The sequence below is a fragment of the Apiospora hydei genome (genome assembly GCF_038363865.1).
Source record: "Apiospora hydei strain CBS 114990 chromosome Unknown utg000010l_segment0_segment0, whole genome shotgun sequence".
Classification (NCBI taxonomy): Eukaryota; Fungi; Ascomycota; class Sordariomycetes; order Amphisphaeriales; family Apiosporaceae; genus Apiospora; species Apiospora hydei.
In genome coordinates, this window is record NW_027117369.1 from 2,009,303 (window position 1) to 2,023,846 (window position 14,544).

The following is a 14,544-nucleotide window of genomic DNA, read 5'->3' on the forward strand; positions in this document are numbered from 1 at the left end:
TGACAAGAGCTGCTAGATAGAAGAACGAATGATATGAAATCCCGCAGTTGGTGTGTGAAGCAACGCGCTTCATACCTACCTACTTGTACCAATGGGTCGGACAGCCAATTTCGAAAACGACAAGGGCACGGGTGTTGGTTATGGCGCAGTAACTGTTGGTTTCCTGCTAATTGGACACGGTGGGTACGCCGAGGAATTGTGTGGAGACACGAAGCAAAGAGGTATCGTCGTCAAGGAACATGGCATGCCATGACGCAGATTTTGTCTGTTTTGTTTGGTCGGTCCCGTACGAATCGAATGGGAGAAACTTAAGAGAGAGGAAAGGAAAAGCATGAAAAGAATTATCTGTTAAGGCCTACTTTGGATGAATACTTGAACATATGCATTTGAAATAGGGGAAAAGACCATTTTGTCTGACATTTGCTCGCTCCCACAACAAAATGCAGTATTACATCACCAGATTTCACTCTCTCCCCACGTGTCTGCTAAACAAATAATCAGGCTTATGGTGATGGTTCGAAGCCCCTGACTCCATTCGAGTTACCTTCACCGGGCAGCCCATTGCTGGCGACAACTGATGTGAACGGATTTGGGCTTTAGTGGCCGTTTACCAAGTACCTATGGTAGTCCATGTCAACGGACCCCATGTCGGAATAAGAAGATGATTCGATGTCGGTGTCTCTGGTTACAGTAACACCGTCCTGGGACGTCTTTGTTCGAGGGTCGTTTGGGCTCCGCAAGATTGAGAGCAACGTTTTCAGGTTCACCCTAGATACCTTTGGCAGCAGACTGACTGCAGTGCACTGTCCGTTTTCCATATCGGGACTCTGGGTTGAAGGCTCCTTGGGCCCAAGGACGTATTGCTTACAGGCGGATGCCGTTTGGCCCAGAGTTTCAAGTACAGTCTTGAACAGCGGAAAGCAAACTGGTACACAGGCGCAAAAGATACCAACATTTACCTCCGCAACACTATAGATAAATTAGTCAGACTCGGCGAGAAATATAGTATGATAGAAGCCATTGGATGTACTTACGCTAGACCATAAGCTGGCATGGAAAGCCAGTATGGGTCAGCATGTTTGATTACAATGGCGGCGTGGAAGTTCTGGAGGCGGTAAACGAGTCCAGCAGTTGAGCAAGCGCATGCACTATACACATACGTATATTAGATCAAAACACTTCACCGAAACCATTAAATTTCTAAGAGATTAGCAAAAGAAAGAAGAAGAAAAAACAGAACTTACAACAGCCCAGTTGCGAAAACCGCAGACACACCAATCTTCTTGCCGAACGATAACTTGAGCCCCGAAACGATACTCAAAGGGACTGCGATGGCGAAGTAGTCTGTGAAGGTGCTCACAGCGCCGAGTGCCACGTTTATCTTTGGAGTATGTTCGCCCATTCGTTCGGTATAGGCTAGGTCCATCCAACCTGCATCTTCTGCATGTGGCACACTGTACACTAACCATACCAGAGACAATACTGTGTAGGATATGGTATTGAAGATAATACCAAAGCGAATCATGTACTTGGATCGCGGCATAGGTGAGAACATGCGGCGAAAAAGGAAGAGAGAGTTATTGATCAAGGCGGCCGCCGCGCAGTATACCAGTGTTATAGAGCAGCTTTCCTAATAGAGGTCAGTAAGTACTAGATCTGTTGGCTCCGATAGCTCTGGGGATTACCTTGATAATCTTTGCAGTTACTGATGCCACTGGAATGTCCCAAATGTGACGTCCGTACGTGTCATCCAGCATTGCAAAGTAAGTTAGCCCCTGAATCAGTATGTGGGAAAAAACTTATCTTCATCCAACATCAAACCACAAAGCCCAATACTGGCGAGCTGTAAAGAGTTGTCAGAAACTCGCGGCCCTCAGGTGAGTGGTAAGGCTACGTATATGGCCAAGCAGCCATCCTGCTGGAAAATGGGGACGGCACGGACACATACTCCAGCAGCTATACACAGATCTTGTCGTCATTAGAGCACAGGTCAAGTCGATGAACTCATCACGGGACTCACAGTCATCGCAAACCAGGCCATGTCTCAATCTAAAACGGACATAGACCCGCAGAAGAATAAGAATAATGGCTACTGGTAGGGTTGAAAAGATGGCCAGTCGAGCAGTCCATGCTTGCGATGGGGGTCGAGGAAGTTGCTCTCGTATCCCGGGGGCACAACGCCGGCGGGAGTCATGTATGGGTCAATACCGGGAGGCATCTGACGAGGATCTAAGTAACTCATCGTGGTATCTCAGGCTGGCTACTCAGGTTTGCCTGAGTATTGTACCAGGTAACAGCTCAAATCCAAACAAGTAGAAACATGAAAACGGAGCTGCGAAGCCAGGGTCCAGGCTAATAAAGGAGTTTCACCAGTTTCTTTTTTTGATTTTGTATGAGAGCTCGAATGGCCCATCCTCGGTTCCCAACCAGGTCCACAACTATCAATACTGTAGAAGCCAATGTGACTGGGTCTCTGGAACGGCCATATTTGGATGAGTAGTTTCAACTCGACGTCAAAGCCTAAAACCAACTGCGTGGTATATGCAACGTGGATATCAGTGTCTTGTTAGCCGTGATATCTCAAATGGAGGAAGATGCCCGGAAAGATGTTGCAAGTCTACCAATCAGAGCGCTGCATTGTGCCGCGTTCCCTTCCCTGCGACGCGAGGCACAAGTGATGCCGTCAAACTGGGCCAGTTCTGACCTGTTGGAACTTTCTTCAATTATTTACTCCAAATTACCACCCCAAACCAACGAGGCATTGGGGTGGAGGTCTCAATAGTACCATCATACACCAGTTGGTCAGAGTGGTACTTCAATCTCGGGTGGAACCGACTGAATACCAGAAGCAGGGGGGCAAAGTGCACAGTAACCGCCCCTCACCGAGGTCGTACTTGACAACCAACAGACCTAGCAGTCCATGGGGGAGTGGAGTTGGGGGCGGAATCGTGCATAGTAACACTCGAGACTATGTCCATCACATATCCAGCGCCAACGGAGAACGAATCAAAACTAACCTCACCGATAACATAGGATACCCCCGACTTACATGCACGCGATGTTCTATTGTGATGTTCAGATGTCTCCATCCCTCGGCTGAACCCACAATTGACAACAATCAGACCTGTCTGTTGGACTACCCGTATACACACTTCTTCGAGCCACCACCGGCGGCTGACCAGACATTTTCATTTGCGTACTAGGCCTAAGCATGGACACTGGTAAGCCATGAAATAACGTCCAATTGACGTCGGCACAAAACCTGTCTGACGTACTGGCTATCCTCCCAACATAACACATTGGCTCGATATCAAAGCCTCTTGAATACATGATTCGGGATAGGCCTAGCTGTCTAGACTTTCGATCTGCCCTGAGAGGATGGCGAGTGTCTAATATCTTCCAGTTCCACAGCACTAGTTTTAGCCGCAACGTCAATATCGCCAATATGATCAGTAGCGAGGACATCACCAAAGAGCTCCCCGACTTCTTCGAGACTCTTGCCGGCGGTCTCGGGGAGGAAGAAGAAGTAAATGAGTCCGGCCGTGAGGTTCGTGGCGATGAAGAGGGAATAGTATCTGTCTATAGTGAGCCACAAGATCGCATGCATACGTTATACCATATGACGGAGAATGGAGGAAGAGGAAGAAGGATAGACTGACCGCCAGCTAACCTCGGCGAGGGCGACGGGCGTTATCTGCGATAGCACAATGGCCACGACGGAGTGAAAGAAGACACTGATGGCGATGCCCCGCGAGCGAAGGAAGAAAGGGAACAGCTCCGAGCAGACGACCCAAACGGTCCCGTTGAAGAAGACGGCGAAGGCCGCCGAATAAATGAAAATGAAGGCGATGGCTCCATGGGCCCCATTCAGGTTTGTACTGTCCGCGCTGCCGTATACCGCGCTAAGAGCCATGCAAACGGCGATGAGGACAGAAAGCACGACGGAACCAATGGACAAGGTGCGGACGCGGGGCCAGCGGTCGGCCACGATGAAGAGGTAGAAGGCTTGGCCAAAGACACCCATTAGGCCATAGACGCCACTGATGAGCAGCGCCTGCTGGCCCTTGAATCCCACCGCCGCGTAGAAGATGTTTTGGAAATTCTGAATCACCGAAGAGCCGCTGAGCTGCGACATGGCCAGGATAAAAGTCGCCGTGGAAGTGCGGCGGATATACTGGCGTGAGAACAGCTGCCGTAACGCTGCGATCCATGATACACGAACTTGGAGCTTCTCGAGGTGGATCTGTTCGCCAATCTGTATGAGCTCCTGGGCGACCAAGTCGTCATCCCCATGGATGCTTCTGAGTACTAAGGCAAGTAAGTTAAGGTTGGCCAAAAGCTCATAACTGGGTACATGGGGATCGCACCTCTTGATGCGTCATCCACGCGATCTTTTTGGACAACTGAAAGTAGTACAGATTAGCACAAATCGCACTAACGCCTGGTAGTGAAGGAAGGGAGGAATACATACGCCAGCGTGGAGTATATGGAATAAAGCACACGCCAATGGCGAGGCACAGAGCCCCCGGAATTTGCATAGCAAGGGGTATCCGCCATTGAGCATCGCCCATGGCGAAAGAACCACCATATCCGATCCAGTTAGCCACGCAGAATCCAATGGCAATGGCCATGCCTTGCAGTCCGACCAGGAAGCCGCGCTGTGTGGGAGGCGATATTTCCGCAATGTAGATGGGCACCACCGACAGGAGCTGGCCACACGCGATCCCACCGATGGCACGACCAGCTATTAGCATGCCGATACTCATGGCGCCAGCTTGGATGGCCGTGCCAATGATAGCTGGTGGCAGGCGTTAGTCGCGCAATATTAGTTGGGGAGTCCACCATGGACGGCGAGCAGGTTAGGGGACGAAACTAACCAAACAACGCAGCAACAAAGATAGTCCATCTCCTGCTGATCCAATCTGCGAGGGCGCCAGTGCAAAGGCTCCCGATAGCCTGGCCCGCGTTGTAGACCGAGACCACTGCACCAGAAAGGGCGGCGTTGGTCTTGGTCGGCCCATACATGTACAACTTGAACGTGTCGTGGCCGAGTGTGGTGGCGATGATGCCGCTATCAACGCCGTAGATGAAACCACCAAGTGCCGCCACAGTGGCAATACTTAAGATGAAGAAACGACCTATTGACTCTCGGAGGTTAGTATCTATCTCCTAGGATTGGGTAGATTGTCTCAAAATTGAATGAACGCAACTCTTCGCATATATATCTCATTGATTACTCCTGAGATACTGGACTGAGAAGAAATAACCACCGAAGGTCACTTACCCATATTGATTCGGAAGAGTTGTGGCAAATCTTGGGGAGTTGGGGCTATTATGTCCGACGATGTACTTGTTCAAGGAGCGGGCGCATAGTGACTTTATCAATTTGCAACAGTGACAAGTGACGACGGTTATATCGCATGCAAGTGGAAGCTGAAGACCATCTAGAAGGCGATTGGCGGGTGAAAGCACACCGACCAGATCATGTTAGGCCTCGGGAATCTATCAGGTGGTGGATACATCTGTACCTAAGCAGATACGCCAGAAATGAGGATGGTAATCTGGGGTACTCCATAGATCCCCATAAAGTGAGTGCGAGGTTGCATTGAGGCTCGTCAAAGTCAATGCCGGACTCCACGGCAGTGTATGATGCCAACTCAAGTTCGGTGTGTGCTAAGCCGAGATAAAATGGGGATCGGTTCATCTCCGCCGAGCAACCCCCACGCGACAACATCAAACCCCCAAAACGCCTGGACACCACCACCAAAACACCCCGAGACGCCCATCAATTTGACGATACGAGTTCTTCATTGGTATACACATCACGATGTCCAGCCCTCAAGTGTCCAAAGTAACGTTTGAGCACCACCACGACGGCTTTGGCCTAGGTTACAGTCGCCCGCGGCTTTCTTGGCGATTCACCACCTCCGAGGATACTCTTCCAGCTTGGAAACAAACGGGTTATGATATCGAGGTTGAATGGCTTTCACCAAGCAGACCGACCAAGACGTTTTCTGTTAACTCGGACGAATCAACTCTTGTGCCGTGGCCCGCCGAGCCACTTTCTTCCCGGTCCCGGGCGGCCGTGAGGGTATGGGTTCAAGGACGGGGCAATGACGGAAATGGATCGCTGCACGAGACCAGCAGCGAATGGTCTCATCCGTCCATTGTGGAAGCCGGGCTGCTAGAGAGGGACGACTGGGCCGCGTCTTTCATCGCGAACGAGAGTGAGACCAGCAGCAGCGATCGTGACGATGATGAACTGGCGCCGCATCCCCTGCGCTTCCGAAAGGAGTTCAAAATCGATGAATCCGTAACGTCGTCCGGGTCGCGCGCTCGCCTATACATCACCGGCCTCGGCGTTCTCAAGGCGTATATCAACGGCCGTCGCACCAGCGACGAAGAGATGGCTCCGGGGTGGACGAGCTACCGCCACCGTCTGAACTACCGGGTCCACGACGTCACGGATCTCTTGAAGACGGACGGGACCAACGCCATTGTGGTTGAGGTTGCGCAAGGTTGGTACTCCGGATGGCTTGGGTTTGATGGCGGGACCAGGTTCAACTATGGAGAAGACATCGGCGTCCTAGCGCAGTTGGAGATCAGTACTGATCAGGAGGGATCCCAACCGTGGCGTTTGTGTACTGACACCACGTGGACGGTAAAGCGCAGCCCCATCCGCTCGAGCTCCATTTACGACGGAGAGGTGTTTGACGCTATGGGGGACAACAGTTTGGAATGGAGCCAGCCTGTTCAGGAGAGCGACGAGCAGAGAGGCTGGAGCGCGACACGTGAGCTGCCATGGCCCGGTGGCGAGCTCGTTGCCCCGAATGCTGCCCCTGTCCGCGTGGTGCAGGTCGTTGACGCCGTCTCCGTATTCAAGTCGCCTAGCGGCAAGAAAATTGTCGATTTTGGTCAGAACCTCGTGGGAAAAGTGCAAGTCCAGGAGATCAATGTCCCGAAGGACCGCGAAGTCACGCTCAAGCACGCAGAGGTCATGGAGAACGGGGAACTGGGCACTCGGCCGCTGCGTTTTGCTAAAGCGACGGATACTGTCATATCAGCTGGCGAGCCACTGCGTCAGTGGTCTCCTGAGTTCACGTTTCACGGCTTTCGGTACGCTCAAGTTGACGGACTGACCGACTCGGATTCCCCTCTTCCACCCAAGGAGAACTTCAAGGCTTTGGTGATGCATACGGATATGAAACCCCGAGGGGACTTCACGTGCTCCAATGAAATGGTAAATCAGTTGTACCGCAACATCAGGTGGAGCATGAAGGGGAACTTTCTCTCCATACCCACCGACTGCCCGCAACGTGACGAGAGACTGGGCTGGACGGGTGATATCCAGATCTTTGCTCCCACCGCCAACTTCCTCTATGATTCCACGGGCATGCTGAAGGACTGGCTTCAGGACCTGAAAGCGGAGCAGATGGAGGAAGAGGACTTCGTCCCGCCTTTCATTATCCCGTCCATCCCTACGCCCGGTTGGTCACACATGCCGGCCGCCGTCTGGGACGACGTGCTCATCCTCACCCCGTACGCCCTGTACGAGTCCTCCGGCGACCGCGCGATCCTGGAACGCCACTTTGAAAGCATGCGCGGCTGGCTCGAACACGGCATCCGCCGCGACCCGGTCGACGGCCTCTGGGACCAGGGACACTGGCAGCTGGGCGACTGGCTCGACCCCAAGGCGCCCACCGACGATCCGGCCGGCGGCGTGACGGACGACGTCCTGGTAGCCGACGCGTACCTGGTGCAAGTAACGACCGCTTTCGCAGACGCTTGCAAGGTACTCGGCAAAGCCGACGAGCACGCCAAGTATGCCCAACAGGCCACCCAGCTCCGGCAAGCTTTCCAGCACAAATACATCACCCCCGCGGGCAACCTCATGTCCAACACGCAGACGGGCATCGCGCTCGCGCTGCGCTTCGGGCTCTACCGGAACGAGCGCGAGCGCGAGACGGCCCGCGCCCGGCTCGAGAAGCTGGTGCGCCGAGCCGGGTTCAACATCGCGACGGGCTTCGCGGGGACCCCTGCGATCCTCGGCGCGCTCACATCGGTCGGGCGCCCGCAGCTGGCGTACCGCATGCTGCTCGAGAAGACGTGCCCCAGCTGGCTGTACCCCGTCGCCATGGGCGCGACGACGGTCTGGGAGCGCTGGGACAGCATGCTGCCCGACGGCAGCGTCAACCCGGGCTCGATGACCAGCTTCAACCACTACGCTCTCGGCGCCGTGGCCGAGTGGCTGCACGGCACCGTCGGCGGCATCGGCACGGCGCCGAACGCGGGTTGGCGCAGGATCCTGGTGCGGCCGGTGCCGGGCGGTACCATCACCAGTGCCGCCGTCTCGTTCGACGGGCCTTACGGGCTGGTAAGTTGCGAGTGGCGGCTGGAAGGGGTCAAGTTCACCATGAAGTTGACCGTGCCGCCCAATTCGTTCGCCGAGGTCACGTTGCCGTCAGAGCAAGGGCAACAGACCATGGGTGCTACGACGCCTGGTCGCGTCGTTGGATCGGGTACTCACCACTTTACTTGCGACTTTGATCCGGGCGAGTGGCCACCCGAAGCTATCATTGCGCCGCACAGGGAGGCGCCGACGAAGGATATTGCGTAGGCAACCTTCCGGCGGCCGCTGGCCCCAGCCAAGATTCCTAGCAGTTCGTTGAATAATTAATTTAGCTACTCGAGAATGATGGAGAGCGCAAAGGCAATTGACCAGGGTTCCAACATAGACTTTTACCGCGGCCAGGTTTGAGGACCAAATTCAATGAGAGAATAGAAAACCCAAAGACTGGAAAACACCTTTCGGAATTATGTCGCATGGGTCACAGTCAGATTGGTCTAAACTGTCCACGCCTCGCCAATTGCCAGATTGTTGACATCTTTGCTATTTTGCCCACACCGCTAATAAAACCCCTGACTTGTTGCAATGGTTGCGATTCAGGCTTTCCCGGACGAAATCTTGCTATGCATCGTCAAACTGCTTCCGCTAGAGGCTTACTACTGTCTAGCAAGGACTTGTCATACCTTCAGGAGACTGAGCTACGATGCCAAAGTCCGCCAACGTTTGAATCAAGAGGGCAAGCCAGTGATCCACGCCGCAGACCAAACGATACACAGTTGGTACCTTTGGGCTTTGCATTATTCAGGTAGAAGCGTGAAGGCACACGAACCGAGCATTTACGCTGGCCTTTTCAACCCACCGGGCGAGTACATGCCACCATGGCCCCGGAATGGGCAACTCGAAGGCACCTTTACCAAAACCGAGTATGTCACTTCTACGTATCAGGTACCACGCGAATTTGTACCGCACAGTCTTTGCTACAATATACACAAGCCGGAAAACCGACTTATGTCACAGATTGCCGGTCTTCTTCTCAAGGATAGTCTCTGTTCCCCGTGCTGGCAGCTTCGTGGCACAATGACATTCCAGCGCCGCTTGCAGATACTGATGCGCCCGCTTTATTGCACTGGCTGCGAGCTATACCACGCACGAGTCTTCTTCTCCCAGTCAGCAGTGGATCATGGTAACTATATGCACCGGTTATGTCTGGGTTGGACTGGCCGGGCCCGTATATGCGCCCATAGGACCATAACCTGGCAGGAATACAAAGCAAAATATCCAAAAAGGGGCAACCACAGCTGCGGGAAATGCAGTACCTCTTTTGATGCGTCTCTTGGGGCTATTCGCAGATCGATTCGAATGAAAGATCTCCCCGGTTATCAAGACGGCAGAAACAAGCAGCAGCTGGCACCTCTCCAAGAATGGGTCAGCCAGTCGAAGGAACTTGCTTGCCCGCACTATCGAATCAACGACCCGAGCCTGCGAACCAATCTACTACACACCATTCGACAATCCTACCCGGTTGCCACAATTCTAGGACAGGTTACCCGGGTCGAGAGGACGTTGGTGGACAATTGGGGAAAGCCTTGGGGATGTCCTATCTGCAAAGCGGCTTTTTCAATCGTATACGTGAAGTCTAAGAACACTGCGCTTGGAGGCGGACTACTTTCCATACGCCTGGAGTCGTCTAGGTCCCTTCTCAAGTCTATTGCCAAACCGTGCGATTCACGCTGGCTGGCCCAACTGGAGCCGTCCACGGAGACTCGCAGCGAGGACGCCCGAGGAGTAACTTGGTGCGACGACGCCTCGTGCGGGACGTCGAGACAGCGTCGGAAGGAAGCCCTCCTGATTTGGTTGCTGGACCACGGCGTCAAGGCCCAGGTCCCGGGCATCGATAGCCCGCCGGTGGCCGCGGGTGCGCGGGGCCAATGGCTTTGGTTCGCGTTCTGGTGGTTCTGGACCCAGGCCCAAGTCCCCGGCGACAGCGAGAACTCGCTGAGGTGGTGGCTGACCAACTACCCGGACAGGGAGTTGGTGAGCGGCTCGTTCTTCGGGAAGCAGCATCTGTGCAGGGAAATAGGCACCGACGACAGACACTGGAACAGAGCTGCGGCGCGGCACGCGGCCACGCTCCACGCCGACGCCGACGTGGTTAGGGAGCTCTTGCGCGTCTCCATCTTGGGCGACTTGAACAAGTACCGGACGTATCTCGAGGGCAAACCGCGGAGCCACCTCGCAGTCCTCCGTGACTGGTACTGGGAGAGGAAGATGCTCAGAGCAAACAACGAGACGCAAGACTGTCACAGAGATTGGTTGACGGACGCTATGTGGTACAACTATGCCATTAGTCGCATTTGATTCAAATTAGTTACTATCTCATTAGCCTTGATCTTGTAAGGGTGTTCCTGGACGCGATAAAGTCGGGAGGCTCAGCAACAATACCCGAACGAAGTTGGAAGCCAAAACCAACAACTGCGTCTGCTTTTGTTCTCGGGATCACCGTAATCCCGGAAAGGGACTGCGTATGTATTCAGGGAATTGCCAATGCAGATGCAATATACAGCCGGGTTATGATTGTTGCTCTTAATCGACACAAGAACCAAGAAAACAAGGGGAAAAGACAAGCAAGCCAATAGGAGCTCAAGGGCTAGTCTACATGAGATCGACAGATACTTGCTATTTCCTTTTTGGGTAAAATGCCAACGTCAGCACTATGATCAAATGCGCCCATCGTATTCTTCAGCCTTTCACTGAGTTTCCAATAATATACGTACGCAATTATATAATGCACCAAGCCAAAAAGTCCTTGCAGCAGTGGTGCCTTGGCATTGCGTAATCTTGTCTTCCCGCGATCTACCAACCCATTTCTTTACGGCGTATGCGTACTCATACACAATCCAGGCACTGGCAGAATTTACCGCATTATGAGCAAACCAATATCAAGAACGTATTCGAGGATCGTGGCTATGGCAACAATTCTGTTTCGAAGGGGTATAAGTAGGATGGCTTCCATGTGAAGATGCTGGGTTGTCACACAGGAGAACATCAACCAGGTTTACAAGCAATCCATTGTATACAGTACCCAAACAAAGCATGCTTCGGTTCCTCTCTAAGGCGGCGACGGCGGCGTCTTTGCTGCTTTCGCTTCCTCTAATCCCTAATGTCGCGGCCGAGTCTTTACCTCATCCAATCGAGCAGTTGCTTAGAAGACAACTCCCCGCCAGCCCCAAGGGTGTCAAAACGATCACAACACCAAACAATGTCACAGTCAGATATAAGGAGCCAGGCTTGGAAGGCGTCTGCGAGACGACGCCGGGTGTCAAGTCCTATTCGGGATACGTCGACTTGGACGAACACACGCACATGTTCTTCTGGTTCTTCGAAGCGAGGAAGAACCCCGACAAAGCCCCCATTACGCTGTGGCTGAATGGAGGTCCTGGTTCTGATTCCCTTATCTCTCTCTTCTCTGGCAAGTAGGGTTACGGCGGCTCACTCACAGCATCTTGACTGACCAGTCTACCAGCCATTGGCCCTTGCAATGTCACCGCGAACGGCACTGCGGTCTTGAATCCCTATTCTTGGACCGAAGAAAGCAACATGCTCTTCCTCTCGCAGCCTGTCGGCGTCGGCTTCTCATACCAGGAGAAAATCAAGGGAAACTACGACAACGCGACCGGGGTGGCCGTCAACTCGTCCAACCCGACCGGCCGCTTCAGCGGAATCCGGGAAGACTACTCCACCGACAGGACGGCCCTGGCTGCGGTGACGGCCTGGGAGGTGATGCAAGCCTTCTTCGGGACCCTTCCGCGCCTGGACCCGACGGTCCAGTCGCGCCGCTTCCACCTCTGGACCGAGAGCTACGGCGGCCATTGGGGCCCTGGGTTCTACCGATACTTCTACGAACAGAATGAGCGCATTCGGAACGGAACCACCGGCAGCCGCGGCGTGCAGCTTGAGTTGGAGTCGCTCGGTATCATCAACGGGCTCATCTCGGCGCGCATCCAGTACCCCTTCTGGCCCGAGTTCGCGCGCAACAACACGTACGGCATCTCGGTCGACGAATTCACGTACAAGCTGATGAAACTAAACATGGAAATGGAAGGTGAGCAAACTGATTCTCGCCCCCCCTTTGCTGCCGACCGGCTGACACTCCCCCTACCCATCCTCCAGGCGGCTGCAAGACCGCCATCGACACCTGCCTCCTTGCCGACGCCCTGCCGCAAGGGGATGACGCGGCCTTCTTCTGCGGCTACGCGCACCGGGTGTGCAACAGCCTAGCGCTTGGCCCCTACACGCTCCTGGGCGGGCGCGACGTCTACGACGTCCGCGCCGCGGCCGGCGCCGACGTCCGCCCAGCGGGCCCTGGATGGACTACGTCAACACGGCGCGGGTGCAGGACGCCCTGGGCGTCGACCTCAACTACACGGACAAGTTCAGCGTCGGCGTCAACCTCGCCTTCGGGCTCCAGGGCGACCCGGTCCGAGACACCACGTTCCACGACCTCGAGTGGCTCCTGGCCAAGGGCGTGCGGGTCGCTTTGGTTTATGGCGATGCTGTGAGTCTCGACCCCCTCTCTTTAGCAAAAAGAAGAAGAAGAAAAAGCCGAGGAGGACTGGTGATATACTGACTGATCAACTAAACACAGGACTTCATTTGCAACTGGGAAGGCGGCGAAGCCGTCTCGCTATCGCTGAAGTGGCCCAACGCGACCGCGTTTGCCAAAGCGGGCTACGCGCCCTTCACCGTCGCCGCCTCCTCCCCCAACTCTACCGCCAACAATAAGACGTACGGCGACACCCGGCAGTACGGCGGTCTCTCCTTCACGCGCGTCTACGAGGCCGGGCACATCGTGCCGTACTACCAGCCCGCGGCCAGCCTGGAACTGTTCCGGCGCGTGCTGCGCGACCGGGTGTTGGCCGGCGGCGGCGACGTCCTCGTCACGCCGACCTTTGAGAGCCATGGGCCGGCTAACGCGACGGCTACGAACTCGGGGTGGGATACGGGCGCGATGTTCACGGGGAGGCCGGGGGATTGGAAGAAGAGGAGGGGGGTCTGATCTAGGTGAGGGAAGGGGACGGGACGGGACGGGGACGGACAGAGGTTTGGCGCAGCGTTGGGTTAGGTAGATAGTTTTAGATCGTAGATACGTGGGAACTCTTCGGGATGTCTATGTTCTAGTTGCTACACATTATTGGAACTCCTGGCATGTAGTACGCTGTCAACTTGGACCGAACAGCTGGACGGTTAGACCAATTGCATAGAATAAGACGTCGCGCATGGTAACGGGAAGTTTTGAAAAAGTCAATGATAGGTTGGTGTATCTCTAGTATTCATGTGATGTCTATCGGGGCCTTAGGGTTATGGGTATGCAATTCGATCGGTGTATGCGACAAGGACAACGCTTCGCTGTGACAAGTGAAAGCGCGACGAGTGCACAAAGAACGCGGGCATCCGACGACTCCGGGCGACAATCATTAGGTGGTCATTTTCTCCCTCTCTATGCCTTGATGGCGTTGACGCTGGACAGCAGCGACTTGAGCTCCTTGGCCTTGGCCTGGAGGTCGCTGTTGCCGCCGATGTGCTTCTGGCCGATGAAGACGTTGGGGACGGTGCGCTGGCCGGTCAGCTTCTCGAGGGCGTCCTGGATGGCGGAGCCATCTTCCTCCTGGTCGAGCTCGAGGGCGTAGAACTCGGCGTTGTTGTCCTTGAGGAGCTTCTTGGTCTGGTTGCAGTAGGGGCAGTACGACTTGGAGAACACCGCTGCGGAGAAGGAAAGATGTCAGCAAAGGAACACAAAAGCCCAGAGTCGATTGGAGCGAGGTAGCAGGGGGGAGGGGGGAGTTGTGCCCGCCACCAGCGTTCGCGCAGTCGAATGCGACAACGACGGCGCATCATTGCGGGGAGGGAGATCGGAGGGCAGGGACAGGCTCGAGAAGTACATACCAACGGCGTTTCCGTCAATGATGGACTGGGCCTTTTGAGTAGCGGCAGACATGGCTTCGGCTGTGACTGGTGATGAGAAGAATCGGCGGATGAAGGATAGAGACATGTGGGTTGTTTTCTTTCAAGGCAAAGGAATGAACGATCGGGCGGCGGCTTGGTCTCCCACATATATGAATGAATGGCGTTTTCTGTTCTGGAGCGGGCGGGCGTAGTGTCACAGGCTGGCCAAGTGGGGACTTTGAGACGGAGGGGCG

General features: G+C 54.5%; 6 protein-coding genes across 6 annotated transcripts; 3 read left to right on the forward strand and 3 right to left on the reverse strand.

Annotated features, from left to right (window-relative positions):
* Positions 1-596: 596 nt before the first annotated feature.
* Positions 597-2,242, reverse strand: PG997_014840 (uncharacterized protein; the record flags this gene model as incomplete). Its single annotated transcript, XM_066819154.1, has 8 exons — positions 597-969; positions 1,035-1,148; positions 1,245-1,630; positions 1,686-1,775; positions 1,822-1,890; positions 1,949-1,968; positions 2,021-2,049; positions 2,094-2,242. The coding sequence occupies 8 exons, from the start codon at positions 2,240-2,242 to the stop codon at positions 597-599; spliced, it is 1,230 nt and encodes a 409-aa protein (XP_066661342.1).
* Positions 2,243-3,352: 1,110 nt separating this feature from the next.
* PG997_014841 (uncharacterized protein) lies at positions 3,353-5,704 on the reverse strand (the record flags this gene model as incomplete). The annotated part of the gene is made up of 6 exons (XM_066819155.1): positions 3,353-3,575; positions 3,660-4,308; positions 4,368-4,403; positions 4,472-4,798; positions 4,878-5,071; positions 5,529-5,704. 6 exons carry the CDS (start codon positions 5,702-5,704, stop codon positions 3,353-3,355), a joined length of 1,605 nt encoding a protein of 534 aa, XP_066661343.1.
* A 123-nt stretch (positions 5,705-5,827) lies between these two features.
* On the forward strand, positions 5,828-8,617 carry PG997_014842 (uncharacterized protein; the record flags this gene model as incomplete). Its single annotated transcript, XM_066819156.1, has 1 exon — positions 5,828-8,617. The coding sequence occupies one exon, from the start codon at positions 5,828-5,830 to the stop codon at positions 8,615-8,617; it is 2,790 nt and encodes a 929-aa protein (XP_066661344.1).
* A 1,089-nt stretch (positions 8,618-9,706) lies between these two features.
* Positions 9,707-10,705, forward strand: PG997_014843 (uncharacterized protein; the record flags this gene model as incomplete). Its single annotated transcript, XM_066819157.1, has 1 exon — positions 9,707-10,705. The coding sequence occupies one exon, from the start codon at positions 9,707-9,709 to the stop codon at positions 10,703-10,705; it is 999 nt and encodes a 332-aa protein (XP_066661345.1).
* Positions 10,706-11,440: 735 nt separating this feature from the next.
* On the forward strand, positions 11,441-13,403 carry PG997_014844 (peptidase S10- serine carboxypeptidase; the record flags this gene model as incomplete). Its single annotated transcript, XM_066819158.1, has 5 exons — positions 11,441-11,820; positions 11,863-12,449; positions 12,518-12,693; positions 12,744-12,902; positions 12,993-13,403. 5 exons carry the CDS (start codon positions 11,441-11,443, stop codon positions 13,401-13,403), a joined length of 1,713 nt encoding a protein of 570 aa, XP_066661346.1.
* Positions 13,404-13,844: 441 nt separating this feature from the next.
* On the reverse strand, positions 13,845-14,396 carry PG997_014845 (uncharacterized protein; the record flags this gene model as incomplete). The annotated part of the gene is made up of 2 exons (XM_066819159.1): positions 13,845-14,107; positions 14,291-14,396. 2 exons carry the CDS (start codon positions 14,394-14,396, stop codon positions 13,845-13,847), a joined length of 369 nt encoding a protein of 122 aa, XP_066661347.1.
* Between the last annotated feature and the right edge of the window lie 148 nt (positions 14,397-14,544).